We start from the raw sequence: 21,855 nt of genomic DNA on the forward strand, positions 1-21,855 counted from the left end.
TGTGTGTGTGTGTGTGTGTGTGTGTGTGTGTGTGTGTGTGTGTGTGTGTGACTATAGATACATATAGTTAGTCAAGACATAGACATGCTTTAAATCGAGGTTTCAATTAAAAAAAAAGCATATGGCTTTGCATATGTTGTCACACAGCCTTAACGTTGCGTACTTGGAATCATATAATAACAACACAATCGCACAGGGCTAACGCCTAAAGTTGAGGAAATATCATTTTTTTTATGATGTAATTATCGTTATTATTGTCACCAGTCATGGTTGCCTCTTCCCTTTAACAAGCATGTATTTATTTACCGCGGGACGGAACGTTGTATCACTCTCCCGATGTAACCTACATGCCGGACGGACCTCAATTTCAGACGGACCAAAACATCTTTCGGAAAGTTGACGTGGAGGACGTGTAATGTGTACAATGGCTGATACTAAACTAGACAATTCAACGGATAGCCCCACCGTTATACACAACACAAATGCGAACTCTCAACCCAATAACCCTCTATCAAGGAAGCTTAACAAAATACTGGAGACGAGGCTTGACAATGACAAGGTAAGATGGAAGAGTTTAGCTTCTTACTAGCTAGCTAGCTAGCTAACGTTAGCCGTAACTGCAAGATAGTCGCGTCATAACAGGACACCTTACTCATGGGTGATACTGTCGCTCATCCAGGGTTAGTTGTTTAGAGGAGACGATGTTTCTCCTCGCTGCCTGTGGCAACAATGGCAAAACAGTCCATTCATTTAAACGTTAGCAGCCGTTCAGTGTGGGCTGTAGGTGCAAACCTGGGTGTATCCCCGTCACAAACCGTTGACCAACTTTACGTCTGTGCTTTCAGGAGATGCTGGAGGCTCTGAAGGCGCTCTCCGTGTTCTTCACTGAGAACAGCCTGCGCACCAGGAGGAATCTCCGCGGTGACATAGAGAGACGAAGCCTTTCGATCAACGAGGACTTTGAACGCATATTTAAGAACGTAAAAGAGGTAAACACGTTTAACACGAACATACGATGCGTTCACCTTAAACAGCAATCAAGTCTAAGTCTGCTTTTACAGCCAAAGCATATGTGCAGTGATTGTTATGTAGTGGAGGATCTGAAAACCTGTGTTTGAAGCAGGCTACTACTTCACAATACGGGGGTGCATACCTCTCAGTACTCTTGTAATGGTGACTTCATGTTCTCCATAGGAGCTTGAAAGTGTCCATGAGGATGTCCAGGCCATGAGCACCTGTTGTGAAGAAATGACCGATAGGTTAAAGGTATGGTATATGATATAAAACATTCTTTTTCCACTGTACCTATAATGATTTCTTAAAGCTAAACTCTTCATAACAACAATAGAAGGTATATCTTATGTAGGGTGTGTTTCAAATGTATGACATGAATCACTTTTCATCAACAGGCTACCAAGGAGCAAACCCAAGACCTCATAGTAAAAACCAACAAGCTTCAGGGAGAAAAGTGAGTTTTCTTTTTTATAAAGGGGTGAACATTTTGTGGGTTTGGATGGGGATGTATGTGTTTGTGTGTCAACGATGTAAATGCATAACATATACATTTATATATTTGAATTAAGATTGACATACGGAATCAGTGGAGAAAACGTTAAATCTAGTTGCCTTGATTTTGTTTGTGTAGAAATCCTACAAACTACCTGACTGAGAATCTTCACAAGAATCTCTACAATATATATTGTACAGTTAGTGGTTTACTTATTTACTTTTGCCCCTTTTGGCTGCATGAGATGCACTAAAAAAGTAGAAAGTTCTGGGCAATATAATGCAATTTTATTATTATATAGTAATTATTACTACCTCTGAGAATTGTACTGTTTTAATTGTTTGATTGTGGTTTGAAAGTGTGTCAGAAGGTTAATTCAGCTGTACTTTACCTTGCGAGGCAGTAGTTTGGTATTCTTACATTGACTTGCATTATGTTGTACAGGGTTTTTCTGATATTTTGCACCAGAAATCATGCAGCCAAGTTCAATACACTTTTATAATTTAATAATAATAATTAAAAAAAAAAACTTTAGTTGTAGTCTCAACAAAAACGGAACATTTTAAGTGAGATACTGGTAACTGTAGCACTTTATTAATCAATTTCTCGGAACAAGCTTCGTACTTAATGTTCTCTCTCATACAAAGGGATTGAATCGAGAGACTCAACCTAATCCTATCATAGCAAGCTCTAATTGTTTCTCTATATGATTGTAACTAAATGACCACAATGTTAACTGACACCATATTACTGAGCTTTCAAAATTTCAGTGAGCGATAAGATTCAATTGTCTGGAGAAATTTCGAAGAAATCTCATAGCGCTATTTCCCCCCGTATCTGTTCCGAGGCCAGAAGTCTTTTTGGAAACCTGTCACATGCGTCACAGATAGGCATCTTCATCGTGCCAGAGCTACACCCCGTCAGTTCACTTTCTCTGAAGTCTCATTTCCCTCTTTTTAGTTCAAGCAAGTTTCAAGGCAAATAGCACGTCAGCCAAAATACACAGCAGGCACAACATGGTCCACATTGTGAGTGAGACACGTTTATTGCACGTATGTTGTTTGAAGAGTGAGATCTTGCTTAATGTGTTTCAGGAGTTGCCTCTGACAGTTGTCAACTAAAGATTTTCTCATTTGATTAGAGCCCAAACCAATTCTATACTGATAATTTGGAATATTTATATTTAATATCTATCTACCAAGTACTTTGAAGTTGAAGGGTACATTTCTAGTCCATGAAATGCAACTTCTCCTTGGTGTCAGATGGTAGAGAGATATATTTTTGATGAGAAGTGATAAATGATTTATGAGTTTGATGAATATTTCTCTTGCAGTTGTCTATTTGCATAAGGAGGCAGCAATCATCATTAATGAAGCCTTATTTGTATCATTCCTAATGTCCTGCGATGTTTTGCCTTGAGCATGCATATCAAAGTAATCCTTGTTTACACTGCATTATTCTCCATATCTTAGTGACGCTAGACTATTACAACTGGAGGAGAGCAGCCTGTCAGAGCGTTGCTGGATATGAGTGTGTGCATTGTGATTTGCTGACAACACATATTAAGATCCATCAGATATGCAGATCCAATATACAGAGCTCGGCATTACATGAGTCATGAGTGGAGTCAGACAGTGCATGCTGGATAATTCACCCTGCTGCAACTCTTGGATGACTGATGGACTTTGGTTTGAAGTCTCAATAAAATGAACATTGGTATCAATAAAACTTAATATTAAGGAAGGGCCGTAATGTTCCGGCCCTTGCCATCGCTGCCGAGGAACGCTCTCAGTATTTCGCAGTATACCTGAGTTGTGGTGTCGCTGGCTGCAGGTTTTGGGCTTCTCTCCCTCCTCCAGGAGTGCTCTCTTCAAGTCTCCCTGTGCAATTCTTTTTATACTTTGTTCCTTCCTTTGAATGCAGAGTTCCTTTTTTATTTGGAGCATCCGCTTGTATCCATGGCTGGCTGACGCCCTGGTATTTACACTCACTGACAGAGGAGGGAGACAAAAGTTATGCACTCTGGCTTTAATCTATGAATTTGGCTGGGCAGTGTGTTGACTGGAGCGTCAAAATACAACACCCGCTCCGGTTTCCTGATAGCTGAGGGCTCGGATTCATTAGCATTTTGTGACAGCTGTGACCTTAGTGCTCAGTGACCATGTGAGTTGACATAGAGGCAGCGACACGGGCAAAGATAATGTCGATTCCTGGCAAAAGACACTGCTTACAGCCGTGGTGTACCAAGGCAAATCCAGCTTCAGACCTCCCTGACGGAAAGGTGACATAGGAGGGTAGGGCTCTGAATCTGACAACAGTGATAGACATCAGTGGGGATTTGCTACGATTGAATACATGCACACATTCAATTCATTAAAGTTGTATGATTTTGTGAAGGGACATTTTGAAGGTAGGTGGTCAGAGGGTTTTACATGAACGCCCTTCTGAGTGCCCCTCTTTGCATAGTGGCCCCAACAGGACCTGCTGTCTGTCTGCGTGACGTTTTCATTTGCAGAACCACAATGACCCCAAAGCCAGATGGGATAGTGTCTGCTCGCTGGGCTTTGACCTTGTCTGTAGCAATTTAGTCTCAGAAGAGCTGCCAGGGGAAGTGTGCAGCCAAGTTATGCTCCTTCAGCCACCAACCAGTCAGCACTCTGCACCACACCAGGTCACACAGTCCTCGGCAGTCCCAAGCCACTGTCTTTTTTTATTTATGTTCCTCCTGTTGACACCTACTATAGACGTGCTACATTAGCAGCATATTCTCATATTTTGTGGGGCAGCTCTGCTGAGAGAGCACAGTCTTTTTCAAAGCTCTGCAGATGCTCCTGATGTGTTATTTGCCTGGCGGAGCAGGCATGTCCTGAACTGTTTGCTATCTTATCTGCCAGTGGCACTGTGTCATTTGTCAGCTCAAATGAAACGGAAGGGAACAGCATATTGCTTACAGTGTGCAGAAACAAAGGTGGAAGAGGCGGACCAATGAGGATAGACGACCTGTGTTTGTCCGCCGCCTTTCAGACGTGCTTGCTCTTTTGTTTTGGGCTGGTCCTCTTTGTCCGCCGCCTTTCAGACGTGCTTGCTCTTTTGTTTTGGGCTGGTCCTGTACAAAGGTGCTGTCAGCAAGATCACTAAATAGGTGTTGTGTGTTGTTCCATAATGAAACGTAACGGTAGCCACCTGCACTGTGATCTTTGCGTTAACATGACGTTGTCTGCCGAACGTGTTGAGACGTCTCACAAACGGATGTTTCTATGGATTGTGTAACCTCCAGAGCAGTTGGAGCCGATAGCGGTTCAGCTATTAGTGAACCGCTCAGTTATTTTAGTAATCGCAACGAAGAATTACCTGTCTTTGGTTTGTGGCAGCCACTCATTTCTACAGCTTATGATGAATTGTCAGACATGGAGCCCTCTTTTCCGTTGACACTTTTACTTTATTTTTTCCTGGGGAAAAAAAAGCAAATGTTCTCGGTAAAACCCTCCAGAGAATAAACAGGGGTATCAAAGTATAAATGACAACCTGTGTAAAATGACACCTTAATGAATGAAATGGAAATGACAGCCTTGTTGAGGCTCAGCTGGCTGTTAATGAGGATATGACTGCGAGTATGTCTTTGTGTTGCCTGATGTGACTGTGATCATTGGCGCATGGCTAACCAACAGCTCTGTGAATGCCAAATGTCCATGCAAGCCTTTGAAATGGCCCCTAATAGATTTCAATGGATAATCGACCCAAATGGTTTACAACTTATGAGAAAGTGGGACATTTGCTTGCTACAGAGAGAACAGTTGATCTCCATATCATTCAATCTGTATGGATTATCAGTCAGAAATGAAAAATGTCCTCTAAAATCTATCCGTAGAAGCAAAATCGTTCTATCATCATTTCAAAATAAACCAAAAATAAAATCCAATGAATGTAATTAAATAAAATGTTATTCACTGATCAAGCTCTGGCGTTGTACCATCAGCTCAGCTCTGTGAGGTTATTAAATCGGCATTGGTAAGTCCAATGTTTTAGTTTGTGTCATCCTGTTCAAATAATATCTGTGCTTGAACACACAAATCAGTGGAGAAATATGAGCACGCAGTTACAAAGAGATAAACACTGCAACTTCATCGCATCATGTGACATGTAACCTGGATCTAAGTTCGCTTGAAAACCTACATATTGAGTTAACGCGTTCTTGAACCACTAGCCCAAAGGCTCTACATACTTGCACGTGTGCCATTGCAGAATCACTCAAGTACATTTCCTCTCTCTGGTATTCTGTAATTGCAGTCTAGAGAAGAATGTGTCATGTCCTGACAGCGCCACAGAAAACGATCTTGCTGCTCAACCGTTCCCTTGCTCTCTTTTTGCTCTTCTGCCGCTGCTCCCACAATCCTCCTCTCCTCCCTTTTGTAAGGGTGTGTGCAGCATGTCTTTGTTGGGATTTACATCCTGGAGGAACAGGTCTTGTACTCTTGGCCTGAACATGAGAGAATAGAAGGCATTTCTTATCTTCTAGAAGTGAAGCAGTTGCACAGGCTATGAAGTTTAATTTGTTAATCAACATAAAGATTATTAGATAAGGCTTTGGGAACAATTGCTGCCGACATGAGGTCAGCTGAGTAAATGATTTAATTGCCGGTCAAGTGGATTAACCCTGAGAACACTGTTGTAAGGTGACTTTCAATAAAAACAATGTTGCCAAAAACATTCAATCATAATTTACTAAAAGGTATTAAAACATATCTTTTGGTCATTAACAAAGTCATTAAAAGACAACATCAGTGAGTCACTCAGTTCAACTTCAAGGCACCAACCATGGCTAGAAATGCATTCTGTGGCTTTAATGCTTTATGAATGAAAGTCTAAGCTATGGCATGTTATATGTGACCAACGAGATGAGGCGCGGAAGCCGTGGTTTATGACTATTAGGATCAGATGGCCAATCAATTTTATGTCCCATAAAACTGGTGTGTGGGACCTTTTATCCCAGATTCAATGTTGTGCATCTCCTTTTTTTCCCCCCCTCGATCTTTTGAAGATAGTAACTCAACAACCTTTAATGATTGGAATTCCCTGGTGGCACTGCAGTTTCTCACTGTCTCACACAACAGATGATCCAGTTTGAGTTTTGTAAAAGGTTGCTGCATAAATTTGCATATTAGTGAAATAATCTCTTTTTTTATTGGGATCACTGTAGCAGCGTAAGGGTTTACATATTTCATATTAATATTGCTGTGTTGTGTGAAGACAAGCATGTTCACATGGAAATGGTTTCCCTAATTTATGCATCGCTCAGTTTAATTAATTGCACCATTAGCATAGCTTGTTTTTATATGTATATATATCACTAATTCTGATATCAGGTGGCTGAAGTACCTCTTGTTTTAACTAGTTATCTCCCAGTCACATGGTCACATAGTGTTTAATAATAATACTAATAATATTAACTATCTTCTGTTATGTTCTTGTGACTAAAAGATTGCTTTTGACAATCTCACAGTGAAAGTATGAAGCCTTTTTTTAAGCGGAGGCACGGCTGCCATGTGTGTGTATACAATCAAACTAGTTTTGATGATGTGGCCACGTTGCTGTAAGAAAATATGATACCCTACCCTAGGCGTGGTATTGAATTAAAGGCTGCTATCCAGCCAAGCTGTTGACTTTGTGCGTTGTGACAAAAATCTCAACACACTATGCAAATAAAAGGCAACACGTCCTGCGTGTGAGGCACAGAGAAATACTAAATCATAGAATCCTGTAACAGATTTATAACCCTTTACTTCCAGCTTGCGTGGAAGACAATGGTCAGATGATGTTGGGTTCTTCTCCTCCAGCAAAAACAAGCTGGTGATTTACTGATCCAGCCTTTTTTTTCCACAGATGGGGGAGATAATCTAGTCGAGGGGGTTTGTGTGTAAAGATGGGAATTGGGAGAACTCGCTGTTGTTCTGCTATCCCGTGACAGAGTTCTCCGTTTGACTGGGGCGGTTGCCATGGTCACTATTGTGTTGAGACACTTACAGCGACACTGATAGCGATCGCTCTCCTGTTATTGACGGTGACAAAACCTGGCCAGTATCTGCCTCTGTATTCCTTTTGTCTCTCTTGTCTTCCCCGGTTATTTATTTTCTCCACATGATATCTTTACTCTGTGTGTGTCCCACCCTGTTGTCTCACTCTGAGCTCAAAGTGAGCAAAGGTGTGTGTGTGAAGAATGTGACTGCCATCTGCTGTGGAACATCCGACATTACAGCGAGTTGACAACATCTATTTTTGTTAAATAAAAGCATACAAGCACTGACAGGATTTTTCTATTTGCACATTAAGAAAACACAAGGAGGATGGCAGTATTAACTCGATGATTAAAGACCGAAGGAATAATCTGAACTCTTTTGTGTATTATATATATTTATTGAGAAAACCTTATGAGGAGAAATGAATTCTAACATTTATCCCTTTTCCCCTCAGTCACCGCCTGGAGGTGAGAGCTCAGGTTGCTCAGGCTTTCATTACAAAGTTCCAGCTATCTAATGAGGAGATGGCCACACTGCAAGGGGCTCGGGATGCCCCCATTACTGAGGTAATCACCATTATAATGTAAAAAACTAATTAATTAATTAATGTTATCCTCACCCACAGGATGGGATAAGTTTTTGTTGCATTTTTTTTGAGGCTCCCTTATCTGGGTCCTCTGGTTGAAGTGTTTAATGTTCTGAATCTAATATGTTGTAAGATGTGTTCAAGATGTCCTATAGTCCTAAATTAAAATGCTGTGATATGAGGTGATTTTTACATGTTCCTACAATCCCCCCAATCCCATTATAACATACACCCGCTACTTTACATGCGTAAACACAAAATGGATTTTAAAACGTTTTCCTTCTTGATTATGATATGCAAATAAATACACACACACACAAAAAAGACTTACATGTGAAATAACACCACAAATCTTTTAGCTTCAAAGTAAGTTTACATCTATCAACAATGCATGATCACTTTAAATGCGGTCACACCAGAAGTAATTTTGATCAAAGCTGTAATTTTTTTGTGTTTTGCCAAAAAAAGAAAAAAAGAAAAAAAAAATTAATTGACTTCTGCAAATCTGCATGTCATGCCGCTGCTAATATATTCATTTATCAATCAATTTCCCAGGATTTCTTCAAAGCTCTCAGCCGAGTAAAGCACATCCACGAGGATGTGAAAATCCTTTTGCGAACCAACCAGCAAACTGCGGGGTAAGATGCATGTCTCACTCCATATAGTTACTCTGTGTTCCACTTCCTCTGCCAATGAAATAAGGTGTTGTTTTTTTTACAGTCATCCTGCTCTATTTGTTAAATTAATTTCGAGTGGGGAAAAAACCCATTAAGGTCTAGCATTTATGTCAGATTCAGGATCTCACACTATGCTGCAGGTTATGGGTATGTCACATGTGGTCTTGGTTTGTGCTTGTTCCAGATTAGAGATCATGGAGCAGATGGCCGTGTTACAGGAGACATCATACGAGCAGCTCTACCGCTGGGCTCAGAGTGAGTACCGTACACACAGCTAATACCACGAGCACACTGACAGATAGCACTGACTCTCATCGTATACGGCACAGTCTATACAAATTAATGCCGCAATAAGTGATTTAAGTCATTTTCTGTCTCAAGTTTTGTGTTTTGTCTTAATATTCGATCGATTAGTTGTTTGTGTTTTTTATTTGGATAGAGTTAAATAGAAAGTTGTTCTCTTTTCAGTGTGATTAATGCTGTGTGTACGACACGTTTGAGAACAAACATAACCTCTGAATGAGTTTTACCAGAAACCTACATTTTCTTTAGCTTAGCCGTCTGTTCTGTCATTGAAATGAAATGAAGATAAACCTTTTAGATCAATGAAACCCCGGAACCCAATATAGAGGAGCTACTTAATTATGAGTTGTTCTATAGAAACATATTTTTTAGCTGTGTATTTGCCAAAAGACCCGAATCCAGAAATGTAAAAGTAAAAATGTGGTCATGGTCAAATAAATAGCAATGAGTTGATTTAATATTGTTTTATTATTTTACTGCATGAAGTAGAAGTTAGTTTATGTTGTGAAAAAATTATTTGAAGAGGGCATACTTGTAATTCCAGCATAAGTATCTAGTAAAGTTTAACAAAAGTGTGTGTTGACCAAGTTTGGCTACTCCCTGTTCATTATTTTGTCATTATTTTTATTGTCTGAATTATTAAAAGACTGCCTACTTTCTTGATACTCATGAAAATGTTCCTGGTGCTATTATCTGCTTCCTGTAAACAGTTAGTGTTTTACCATACCCTTCTTTTCCTTCCTTCTTTCTACAAAGATGAATGCAGAGGACTAACCCAAGAGACGTGTGATATCTGCCCCGTGTTGACTCAAGCAATGGAAGGCTTACAAGACCGACCTGTCCTTTACAAGTAACCCACAAACACACAGACATGTTGTACGGCCTGTTCCCTCATTTATCTTCCTCTCCTTTTACACATCTTCTCAGGGCTTTAACAGATAGCAGAAGTAAACATGTGTAGAGGTGGATGTTTTAAAATGTACAAAATCAAGGGATAGATATTCAAATCAAAAGTAACTGTAACTGTGGTTAACCCTAAAATTGTTTTCGAACCACTTTGCTTAATATACGCTACCCACATAGCTACAGGGACTACACTTCACTATCATCCATTATATGAAGTGATGATGAGTTAAGCTAGTTAAAATGGAGTGGCAGTTTCAACCTGTGGGCACTCGCCGGTGAAGAATCTTGTCACTGTGTTCTTGGTGAGAGAAACAAGGTGGTTTTTGATATGAAAACACTTAAGAAACAGCCTGAAGCAACAGAAAATGTCACCAATATCGAGATTCTTTTTTTTTTTGTAGAAACACTGGAGAGCACACTGTGAAGTGACTTTGTGATTTGTAATATATATATATATATACTGTATATATATTTCATAAAATAGACAAACAGCAAAAAAAAACATTTTTCTGCCACGTAGTTCTTCAGCGACACAGTTGCTAAGCAGCACACAGAAGCTGTGGAAAGCATGCTTAAAGATCGGGCTGATTATTAGCATTTATCTGGATAGCGCCATTAGTTGTGCAATTGTCGAGGTATTGTTTAATCATATGAGCTCCTTGCTGTTTTGGACGTGGTTGACTCTGGACTGGTGTGTTCGTCCTCTTTAGATGGATATAAAAAGCTGGTGAAAAGAGCGAATGGAGCACATAATTTGTTTAATGGTCCAAAGCTTTGTTGTTTGACTTTTCCAACTCTTCAGATTCTCTCTCAGGAATTTCAGCCTTTCTTTTTTTTTTTATATCTTCCTCCTCTATCCTGTCCATCAACTACTGATCCACATTAAGCCCACCCAGTAAATCAAAATGGATGACACATTTTGAAACAATAGGTGACTAATTCAAGCAGTAATATTGAAGTCATGCAGTCACAGCTCTATTATTAACACATTTTAAAATGGCTTTCAAGGAAATCACTGACCAGAAGTGTTTTATAAAAAGGGTTTAGTCACTTTGAGGATTGTAAAATATACACCATTATGAGTCTTAGTAATCTTTAAGTGCTTTTGAAATGCCTTGAAGTACATACAAGTATTACTTATGCCCATTACTTACATTAAAGGCAAGGGCAAATTACTTATACCCTCTAGTACAGAAAAGCAATTTGTGCCAAAGAATTACACAACATTCACAGTTTTCATGAAGCTTACTCTGAGTTTGACTCAAACGACAGGAAAGAAAGTTTCACACGTTACCCCAAGATATGTTTTCATGCCAAACCCTCGTTCTGACTGTCTGTATTCTCCGGATTGCACCTGTCTCGTTGCCCAGAAAGTGTTCAAGGTTGCGTTTCTGGAATCTTCAGCTGTATCTTCTGTTTAGTCTGTCACAGAGCCTGCCACCGCCAAATAATCAAAACAACCTCAAAGTGTTTCCTTTTGGATAAGCTGCCTGCATTGTTGATAAATGTCAGCCACTGACCTCCGTCACACAGTCTGCACGAGAAAACACTGCGGTCGCAGTCCTTTCTCATGAGGCCTGGGTGTTGATCTGGTTTTCTTCTGTTTGGTCAGGTACACTCTGGATGAGTTTGGGACGGCGCGAAGGTGTGCGGTGGTACGAGGCTTCATCGACGCCCTCACCCGCGGCGGGCTAGGAGGGACTCCCCGCCCCATAGAGATGCATTCACATGACCCGATGAGGTACATCTCATGTGCGACCTGAACTTTGCTATTTTATACCGTAATAAAAAGGATACTTTAGCTCATCAAAGGATGTCTATAACATCAGAGAGAATCTCCCGTTTAAAAATAGGAACATCTGCAGATGCTATCGTACATTTTTTAACAAATACATACAATACAATATTGATTTTTAGTAAAAATCATGTAATAATGCCTGGCTTGCCTTACATACAGAGACATTCAAATGGAATCGGTGGGTTTGTCTAAAGATATTACAGTAATGTGTGTCTGTGTGTCCCGTTGTACTACATCGTCTTCCCTCTTCCTCCTGCGCCCCGGAGCCAAATTGGAGTTTTTCTCAGAAAACCAGCCGTGTGTCATCACCTCCACTTTATAGAAAGCATCAGCAGTTCTGAGAACATCAAGTTCTTTCTCTCACTCTCTCTCACAAACACACACACACACACACACACACACACACACACACACACAATAATTCAAGTTTAACCTTGCTGTTGCCCTCCGTTGTATAACATCAGAATCCAAGTGTGTTTGTTGGTGAAACAGGTGATTCACGCCTCGATGTATGTGTGGTTTCGGAGTGGTAGGATTAGCCCCCCGGGTCGGCCCCTCAGTGACTTATTGCTTAAAACGGACTGTGTTGTCGCTCTTCCAGGTATGTTGGGGACATGCTGGCCTGGTTACACCAAGCCACTGCCTCAGAGAAAGAACACCTTGAAGCTCTGCTGAAACAAGTCACTCTGAACGGTACGATGTTTCTTGCACACCTTAAATTACAAATGGTGCAGTCCACACCTAGAGCTATTTCCCCCTTTTGTTGAAATCTTGCCCTTATTTGGAATGTTTGCTTTGTTGAATCTTTAAAATTTGCTGTAAACAAATGTCTAATCCGACTAATGTGTCTCCGTCTCCTGTTAGGTGTGGAGGAGAACATGCAGGAGGTGGTCGGACACATCACCGAGGGAGTGTGCAGGCCGCTGAAAGTGAGCAACGAAATACATTTAAGACGCCATTAAAGAAACACTGACCAGCTCTGTCTAATGCTCACCATGTTCTGTTGTGTTCTCGCTCTGTGTGTCTCAGGTTCGGATAGAACAGGTCATCGTGGCTGAGCCTGGTGCTGTCCTGCTTTACAAGCTGTCTAACCTCCTCAAGTTCTACCACCACACCATCAGGTATTTAAACTCACTCCGTCAGCAACCGGGGGTAATCAATTTGGTATTAAAGTCATTTGAGGAGCTAATTGCTAATTGCTAGTTGCTAAACATCTTTATTAATGTGAAAAACCACCATATGCAGTCTTAATTGACTTGTCCACATATTTGATCATGTCCAGCTCCATCATTGGGACCAGCGTGGCTTCTCTGCTCATCACTATTGAAGAGATGCACATCCTTAGCAAAAAGATGTTCTTCAACAGCCTGAGCCTTCATGCAAGCAGACTCATGGACAAGGTACGGTATGAGTAGCAGGATTTCTCTTTGAGAAAGTGACTGTTAGGAAAACAATGCCATCACCTGAGAAGAAAAAGAATTTTAAAATAAAGATGGTTAGCAATGATCATAAAATAACTTAAATGATAGTGTAGAAGTTCAGTAAGCACCCTGTGGACACAAACTGCGTATTTCAGCTCTGCGTCAAAACCCTCAAAGACAACAAGGCTATTTCTGAAGCCCTTTTGCTTGTAAACAGTTTCAGCCTGCTGGCCACAGCAGAGCTAGCTGCCAAAAAACACCAAACTTGTTAACGTTTAGTTAAATTGCCATCCAAATATACCTCGACACGAGCGGGAGCTTTTCCACATAACATGCCGGCTGTGTCCTGATCAATAGCAGTTTCAAGAATTATCCCTGTAGCTCGGTGTTAATCAAATTGGAAGCCCTCAGGGTTTTGGTGTCAATTCCAGCTAATGGCAGGAACACAGCCTCCTCATAATTTACTCTATTAGGTGGACAACGGTGGCTGGGCTTCGTTCTGTATTGTGTATCCAGAAGCCAATAAAATCAAAACCCTCTTCATTAAAAAAAAAAAAAAAAGCTCTGCTGACTCTGAACAAGCTGAGGCTCACAGTCTCAGCAGCAAGCAGTTGTATATTTGGTCTAGCGTGCTTCTCATTAGGGATCTTCAGTGATTCGATAATGCTATGAAGACCACTTGTCTTGGTGGCAGCTACAACCCACGTACAACCAACCCCTGAAAGAACAACTCTTGCACTTTTGCTCCATTTGCTAATACCATGACTTCTTCTGTCCGTGTCGGCCTCGGCAGGTGGAGCTACCGCCTGCAGACCTGGGACCTACGGCCTCCCTGACTCAGACACTCACTCTCCTCAGGGAGGTGCTGGCCTCCCACGACTCATCTGTGGTTCCTCTGGATGCCCGCCAGGCTGACTTTGCTCAGGTAAATTCATATTCAAACACTCCGGTCAGGATGGTCGTAAAACAAAGCAAAATACGCTTAAAAAACAACCCAAAAAAAAGAGAGAGAGAGAGAGTCTTCCCTCTTATACCTGCCTAATTGATTGGCTTCCGGTGCTCCACACCTAGAAAGGAAGGCCATATTAAGCTAATTGCTGTTAATGTATCTGATAAATGTTGCAATATTTGTTTTTTTTTCACCCATTTATGAAAATGCAGTGATGTTTCAGGCATCTGTCTCGTCTTTCCCAGGTGCTCTCCTGCATCTTGGATCCCCTCCTACAGTTATGTACCGTGTCTGCCAGTAACCTCGGCACTGCCGACATGGCGACCTACATGGTCAACTCACTGTATGTCATGAAGACAACCTTGGCTCTCTTTGAGTTCACCGACAAGAGGCTGGAGATGCTCGAATTCCAGGTCTGTACTAATTGGAAAAATTCAGACTATTACTTTTTATTTTTTCATGTTTTAGAAATCTATTTACACTTCATAACAATTAGTCATGGGGATTCAGCTAATAATGACGGAACATACCTTAGATTTGCCTACATTAACATAACATTGTGTCTGCTAGGTGTATTGTTTATAGGATATTTTTCCTGTTCCTTTCATTAAAACCCATAAAGCCCAAATCTCGTTTTTTAAAAGACTACATTTGCTGTCTAATAGAAGGGTGTGCATCATGTATTGTTGTTCATGGTCGAATGTGCCATCTATTTTTAGCATGTCTTTTGTGATCGAGCACCACAAGGGCTCCTGTGTAAGTTGCATTATCAATAGCACAGTGGTTCTCTATTAATCACAAGTACCATTGGTTCACAATGCAGCCTTGGACTGGATGTTAATCCACTCTGTCCCACGTTTTCCAGATCGAGGCTCACCTTGACACCCTGATCAACGAGCAAGCGTCCTACGTGCTGACCAGAGCTGGCCTGAGCTACATCTACAGCTGTGTCCAGCAGCATACAGCTGAACAGGTCTCAAGTGGAGCACTCGGCTTCACATTCACATGCACTCATTCATGAAGTTAGAGAGCTGTGGTTTTTTCTCACATCTCTCCTGTTAAGAGTCCTGAATGGTTCTTGCATTTCTGTCACATGTTCAGATGAGAAAAGGGACGGAGGGAGGCAGATCATGTCATGTTCTATTACCAATCGTATGACTTGTGTGCAAATGAGAGAGCCGATGCCCTGGAGCCTTCCTCCCACTTTGCCACTGGGCTGACTGAGACCCATAGTTGCGCTTTAGCATGCAAGTCTTAAAACCCAGGGTCATGTCAGGACGCACCACACCCTGCTGCTGCTGCAGCAGCAGCTCAACGCAGAGCTCAATCAAGAGCCGTTCATTCTTCTGCAGACAGCCTCTCTCCTCGGGTGGCCCGTCTCGGGTTTTCTTTAAATAGTCTTCTGTTTGAAAGATTAAGTCTAGCTGTCCACACTTGACGGCATACCAGATGTCAACGCCTGAAAAGAATCCCCAGCGTTATTTAAGGCTTTTCAGGTTTACTTTCACGATCTGCTTAACATTGTATTTCTGTGATTTTTCGGTCACACGTCAGATGAACAAGTCAGACAGGAGGACAAAACAACACATAGGCTTTTAGCAAGCAGATGAGTCTGCAGGCTCATAGTGGGTTTGTTAATGTGCCCATATCCCCATAAAATCACTCTAGGTACTGCACTGTGGCTTTGACCCTTGCACCGCCTTCTATTTACTGCTTTTAATGTTGGCAATTTAGGCATTTAAGCTTGACTAAATGTTGTCATTCTGGATAATCAGTTTCACTTATACCCTTAAAGGTCCCAGCTGTGCATTCACACAGTCAGTCATGTATTTTTCTATCAAGATTTGGGTAGGGCATTTCTCTTCTTTTCTCCCTCTCAATATATCTCCTCAGTACTTTTAAATGGCTAAAAAACTGTTTGGTTCTGAGATTCAACATCGTTGCTGTTCAAACACTGTGACCTTGAGCTGATGATGACTTTTTTTCTGTCTCAGGGTCCTCTGTCGCTCCTCCCTAGCATGGACAGTGTTTCTGTGAAAGCAGCGTTGGTGAGTTAAACTGTTTTAATAGTGATTCATTACGCACATTTCCCTTTAGGAATCAATCAATTCTCCCTTCATACTATGGTTCTTTGACTCATCTACCTGCTATTTTCCCCTCACACGAACAACAGGTCCAGTTCGATCGGTACTTATCGTCGCCTGACACTCTTGTGATGCCGCAGCTCAACTTCCTGCTCAGTGCAGCCATCAAGTGAGTCCCTGCCCCTGTTGTTGACAACAGCCCTCTCTGTTCAGGGAAAGAATAGCAAACATGCGATATTCAGGCTTCACGTCAAACGTTTGCAACATTGCATGGTGTTTCAGCAGACTAAAGAGTAAATATAAAAATAGAACGGGAACGTCGGCATAATAATCAACATTCATTAGTTAGTCAGATGTAATATGATCATTAATGCATTCCAAACAAAACACTCGACGAAATGCATAGCGAGTTGGATGTTAAATTGCGAAAGCCACCAACAGGACTGCCTGTATTTGTCCTACTGATCAGAAAACGCACATGCTTTTAGCTCAATCCAGCTGCTACATTGGAGGGCTCACGCTTACTGGGAAGTGCAGCAGGCTTGAGGAGCACTCTGTACCTCAGGTTAATGTTCTCTATTAATGGACATGGGAGGACTGATGGGCAGGACGCCATTAATTAGCTTCTGGTCCATTTCTCACTCACACTCATTCCCTGAAATCATTCCTCCCCTTTCTCTCTCTCTCTCTCTCTGCTTCTCTGCTTCTCTGCTCACCTAAATGCACAAAAACACCCGCCAGCATTCTGAAAATACAAATAATGGGAATGTCCTTTAGAGTCCCATCGTTTCACATTCCGTGTTAGTGCTCTTGGTATGAAGTAAGGTGTTACACACGGCACTATGATTCGGTGTTCTCTGTGGGCCAATTAAAAATATGGATCTCAAGAGCCTGAATTGAATACAACGGAGGCGCTCCCACTGTGTTCATGAGTCCTCTCGCCTAGCTCTTCATTCTGACTCATGTCGTCCATTTGTGCTCCACTGCAAGAAGTAGTCCATGTTTTTCTTAATGACAAATTATTTTTTTAGAAGAATCGTACTTAAGAACTCAGATGAAACTCAAATGAAGCAGAACAAGATATGTTGTTTCTTATTATATGTTTTTATAAAAATGTTCCAAGTGATCATTATTGCCTTAATGTAAAAGAAAATAGTGCTTTTTTAATTGAAGGGACATCCTCAAATGTTGTGTTTTGTCAAAAAAAACTATCCCAATTTACAACAAATTCTAAAGTTGAGAACTTAGAACATTCATGTGTGAAAATATCACATCTATAACTATCAATATAGTTAGTGAATAACTTTTGTTGGTGCAGTTCTAAAAGAAAACAAAAATCAGTTTGACATACATGAATTCTATTCCAGAAATCAATGAAATGAAAACTAATACTGTCCTTTTTTAGCTTAAAAATGGCTGCCCATGTGATTTTCTTTGCTGAATCAGGACTTGTTGTGGCTGACATCTGATGCTTGTGCATTATGCTGTAATATGTATCCATAGATGGCAGTGTGCACCACATACTTTTGACACAGCAGGGGCAAGCAATGGTCACCGAGCAAAACAGTAATTGGGACTCCCAGCTAACTTATTCAGTTCTTAAAGCATGGCTCTGCTTGTCAGATTTCAGAATTGAAATGTTGGGAGTTTAAAAGCCTCCCTCACTGCTACTCTGTGTTGTGAGTAACGAGTTGTATCTGTGTGTGCAGGGAGCAGATTTTCCGCCAATCCACAGAGCTGGTGTGCAGAGCCTATGGGGAGGTTTACACGGCGCTGACCAGCCCAACTAACAGCTACAAAGACCCAGAGAACTTGGTGCCCAGATCACCCCAGCAGGTTCAGACCTTGCTGTCCTGAGAGACACTTTTATCCCACCTGGATGATCTCAAAAACATAAGGTGAGCCCCAGTGAAGGACAGCGGGGAGGTTATTTAAAGAGCTATGTAATTTGTACAGGATAACAACCTATATAATGATGTGAAAGTACTTGTTTAGGTGGGGTTCTTTGTGGGAAAGGATATAGGTCAGTGACCTCAGAGAGAGACACTCCTGTGTGCCAGGAGGAAAGAACATTATATGAATATGATCCATTTACTTGCACTGCTGCAGACGGATGGCTTGTTTTTTCTCTGTAAAGCACATGTGTCTCCTCCTTTCTGTCTGTTTTCACACCATGTACTCGAGTCTACCATGTTCATAATTGTACAAAACAATGTCTTTTTATTGAAAACATGGAACATTATATAAAACAAAAGAATACACTTAATCAAGGAGACTCGTCTTGTTTTTCCACACTTAAAAAGTGGTCGGGGAAAAATTCCGCCACAATTTTAAGAAGAACCTCAAGAAACTTCAACACGAACGCTGTGTTTATTTTAGTCTCAACTGTTTTGAGTTGTAGTGGTAAAATGGAAAATCTGAAAAAATGTCTTCCATGCTGACTAAGATGGTGTAAACAAGGCTATAATGATACTGGATTTGTTTTATTTTTTACCATAAATTCTACATATAAATGAATCATTGACCATATAAAACGCATTATGGTGGATTTGGTGAGAAAAAGTTTTGTTCACCACTAGTAAATCATTAAGCCCCATAGTAATTTTCCAATGTCATTTTCTAACAAAAGTCTTTCTTTTGAACCCCAATACACCTTCCAGTCTTTTGTTTTTATGGCTCTGACGACATGGAAATATGTTTTCTCCATCTTTCATGAATTAAGATCAAAATAATTTATTTTCTATATTATTATATGTATAAATTAACCACAGTCTCAGTTATATCTACATGCACATACAGGGAAGTTTATCACAAAAGTGTGGTATTTTCATGTCTTGAAATAAACTCCACAGCCTAGGATTGTTGTGACATAATATAATATATCAGTTAAAATCTGACATCACCCAGCAAACATAATTCCTAATAAATCACCACCGAAACAGTAAACATATGTGAATATTGATCTGGTCTTTTGTCATGGTATCTGGCATGAGAGGCAACTTTTCAGTTCTGCTATGTGACATCAAGGTTCATGGCGGCGGGCCTGATCTTGGCAGCACTGCCAGCACAGAGACCCAGGATTTCCCCAGCTCGCCGGATGTTACTCACATATCATTGGCCAGGACATCGAGTACTGGGAATAAATGGAATACCTCAAAGTTCAGCATCTGGATGGCACTCTTGAATCCTTTAAATAGACCAGCTCTCTCTCTTCCAGTACTGCTCGGCTCCGGTTGGAGAGTGTTTTCACTCTTTGGCAGAAAGTAGGATGATGTTTGCGCAGCAGGATTACTGAATAACAACATATTGTTCGTGTGAAACAATATCCATAGTGCATGCCCTCACTTATTCAACTTCACATTTGTGTGTGAATGCATGTGAGAGCTGTTTCCTGCCGGTGTAATGAGTTAGCAGATGTGAGAGGTGACGGAGTCACCACTTAGAGGCAGGTAGTGCTGAGCAGCGTGGCAAACATTCATCCCATCATCCGGCCCATATGACAACGGCCACCAAACTTTTGCCTGCTGAAGCATGAGACCAGGGTCTGGGTTAAAGAATAATATTGAGGATTTCTTCCCCCCCCTTCCCTCTCGCTCCAGTGACTGATTAGTCCAGAGCTAACAACTTGGGTCTTATCTATTGCCTCAGCAAAAACTTTGAAAGGAAAATGACTCAAACAAATGCACAGTTTACTGAAATAATGCTGTTCTTTCCAGATGTGCATGCTTAGAAACGTAATGAGTTGCTTCCTCGCTCAGAAATGAATCATTGGCTCCTTAAAGTGGAAGGAGGAATAAGCCTTTTGATGTCACAGCATACTGATACCATTCCAACTGTATTGCATTTAAGACGCTTTAAATTCAAGATAAATCCAAAAAGAGCTACTTTCTATTTTAGTTGTAACATCTAAAACACTTCAAAACAATATATCAATCATTGTACGAATAAAGTTCACGATATTCATTTAAAAGACATATTATTTATAGCTAATATTTCTGTGAAGAACCCAGCGATGTTGAGCTTAGAAAGAACAAAAAATCCCATATCACAGCTTGTGTCTTTTTCTTTACCAGTTTCAGGTAAAATGCCGCCTTCTACTTTCCGCATCTAATCTTCCCACGCAGATGACGTCTGGTATGATAGGAAGTTGTTCAGAAAATTGTTCAGAAAACGATGAAAAAATAGACTAACTAGTAAAGTACACTGTAAGACGTACAACATTGACGCGTTAGACTTTTCCTTTCAACTGTGCTGGAGAGTATTAGCAGATCATGGACAGTTGCATCACATTCTGCCCCCTCGTTAAACATTTAAGATGTGATTATGTGATATTTTTCAGTCATTATGTGTAATGTGGCCTTACACTGTCATAGCTCCCCCCCCCCCACACACACACACACACGCACACACACACACACACACACAACTCGTGATTATTTCTCCACATCGCCTTTATTATTTGGAGAGGTTACCTCGTGTCAAACCTCTTTCTGTTCTGGAGGTTATGTAATTTGTCTATTGGCGCAGGAAAGGGGGACACTGAAGTACTGACCTGAAACACTGGAGCACTGGTAATTAATATTCTTTTCTGATTCTCTGCTGTTCCCATCATCCTAATCAGCATTTCATTCAGTGCGCTCGGCACAACACGGGGGCCTCAGAAACTTCAAAACCGCCTCAAAAGTCAGCGTTTGCAGCTTGTGATTTTGGCACACGAGACACGGTTATTAATGCACGTCCATCTGGCACTGCTATTGACGGGCATACTCTCTTGCTGACCAGATGCATGTCCAGGTGGCCTGATAAACAAAGCATATCAGAGACACTAACAGCACAGTGTTTGGTTAGTTGTGGGATGAGAGGAGAGCGCGGAGATGACTGGCTCTCTCTGGCCAAAGATTAGCCAATGATGGAGCTGCCTTGCCCTCACGCTGTTGGAAAAGGTTGGACCCCCCGATGGTGCCCCAGAATGCTTGTACAGTATTGCATGTGGCTGCGATACTTCATTGTGTAAGCTTTTCCTCCCAGCAGAAACATGTTTGCTTTTGCTGGTATGAACACTTTGTACAGAGTCCTGGGCAAAGCACCAGCTTGTTCAGTGTTTTCCGAATTGTTTCACTAATGACCAGATCTGTCCTATATTGTGGTTGGATTTTAGTCACCCAAGAAAAATCTCTATATGCGTCACAAAAAATATTAATGAGAGTATTTACTTCTCTTGTGCATTCTTTAGTTTGATAATTCACACATTTCCCAAACTTTGTAAAGATCTCCAGGTTTGCCACCAGCACACGACCAAATCCACGAACCTGACGGATAGACGGACCTATTCACACCAACAGAATAAAGAGCAAGAACATGTAACAAATTCACCATGACTAATACCTCAGTGAGTAATCCAACATGCTGTCAATCATTACTCATAGAGAGAGCACTGTCTCCGCTCTCATTGGTTCGACTCTGGCCCCGCTGTGCGCTTCTTCAAAGCACAGTCCTGTGACTCCCATCCTGCGGTGAAACACCAGGGCCGAGCTGTATGGGCTGCAGGAGGGGAAGAAAGGCGGTGATTATATAGACAGGGCTCGTTCTTGTCACCGGGGTCACGGCCGC

At 41.2% G+C, this 21,855-nt stretch overlaps 1 protein-coding gene across 1 annotated transcript; it reads left to right on the forward strand.

Annotated features, from left to right (window-relative positions):
• The first annotated feature begins 385 nt into the window (after window positions 1–385).
• On the forward strand, window positions 386–18,511 carry cog6 (component of oligomeric golgi complex 6). The gene is made up of 19 exons (XM_084019813.1): window positions 386–559; window positions 846–989; window positions 1,195–1,266; window positions 1,410–1,468; window positions 7,976–8,087; window positions 8,663–8,745; window positions 8,969–9,039; window positions 9,844–9,937; window positions 11,606–11,734; window positions 12,393–12,484; window positions 12,656–12,720; window positions 12,821–12,912; window positions 13,074–13,191; window positions 14,006–14,137; window positions 14,407–14,574; window positions 15,027–15,134; window positions 16,156–16,209; window positions 16,335–16,414; window positions 17,955–18,511. Exons 1-19 carry the CDS (start codon window positions 416–418, stop codon window positions 18,100–18,102), a joined length of 1,965 nt encoding a protein of 654 aa, XP_083875939.1. The 5' UTR covers window positions 386–415; the 3' UTR covers window positions 18,103–18,511.
• Window positions 18,512–21,855: the final 3,344 nt, after the last annotated feature.

Source organism: Eutrigla gurnardus (genome assembly GCF_963514095.1).
Source record: "Eutrigla gurnardus genome assembly, chromosome: 10".
NCBI classification, from domain to species: Eukaryota; Metazoa; Chordata; class Actinopteri; order Perciformes; family Triglidae; genus Eutrigla; species Eutrigla gurnardus.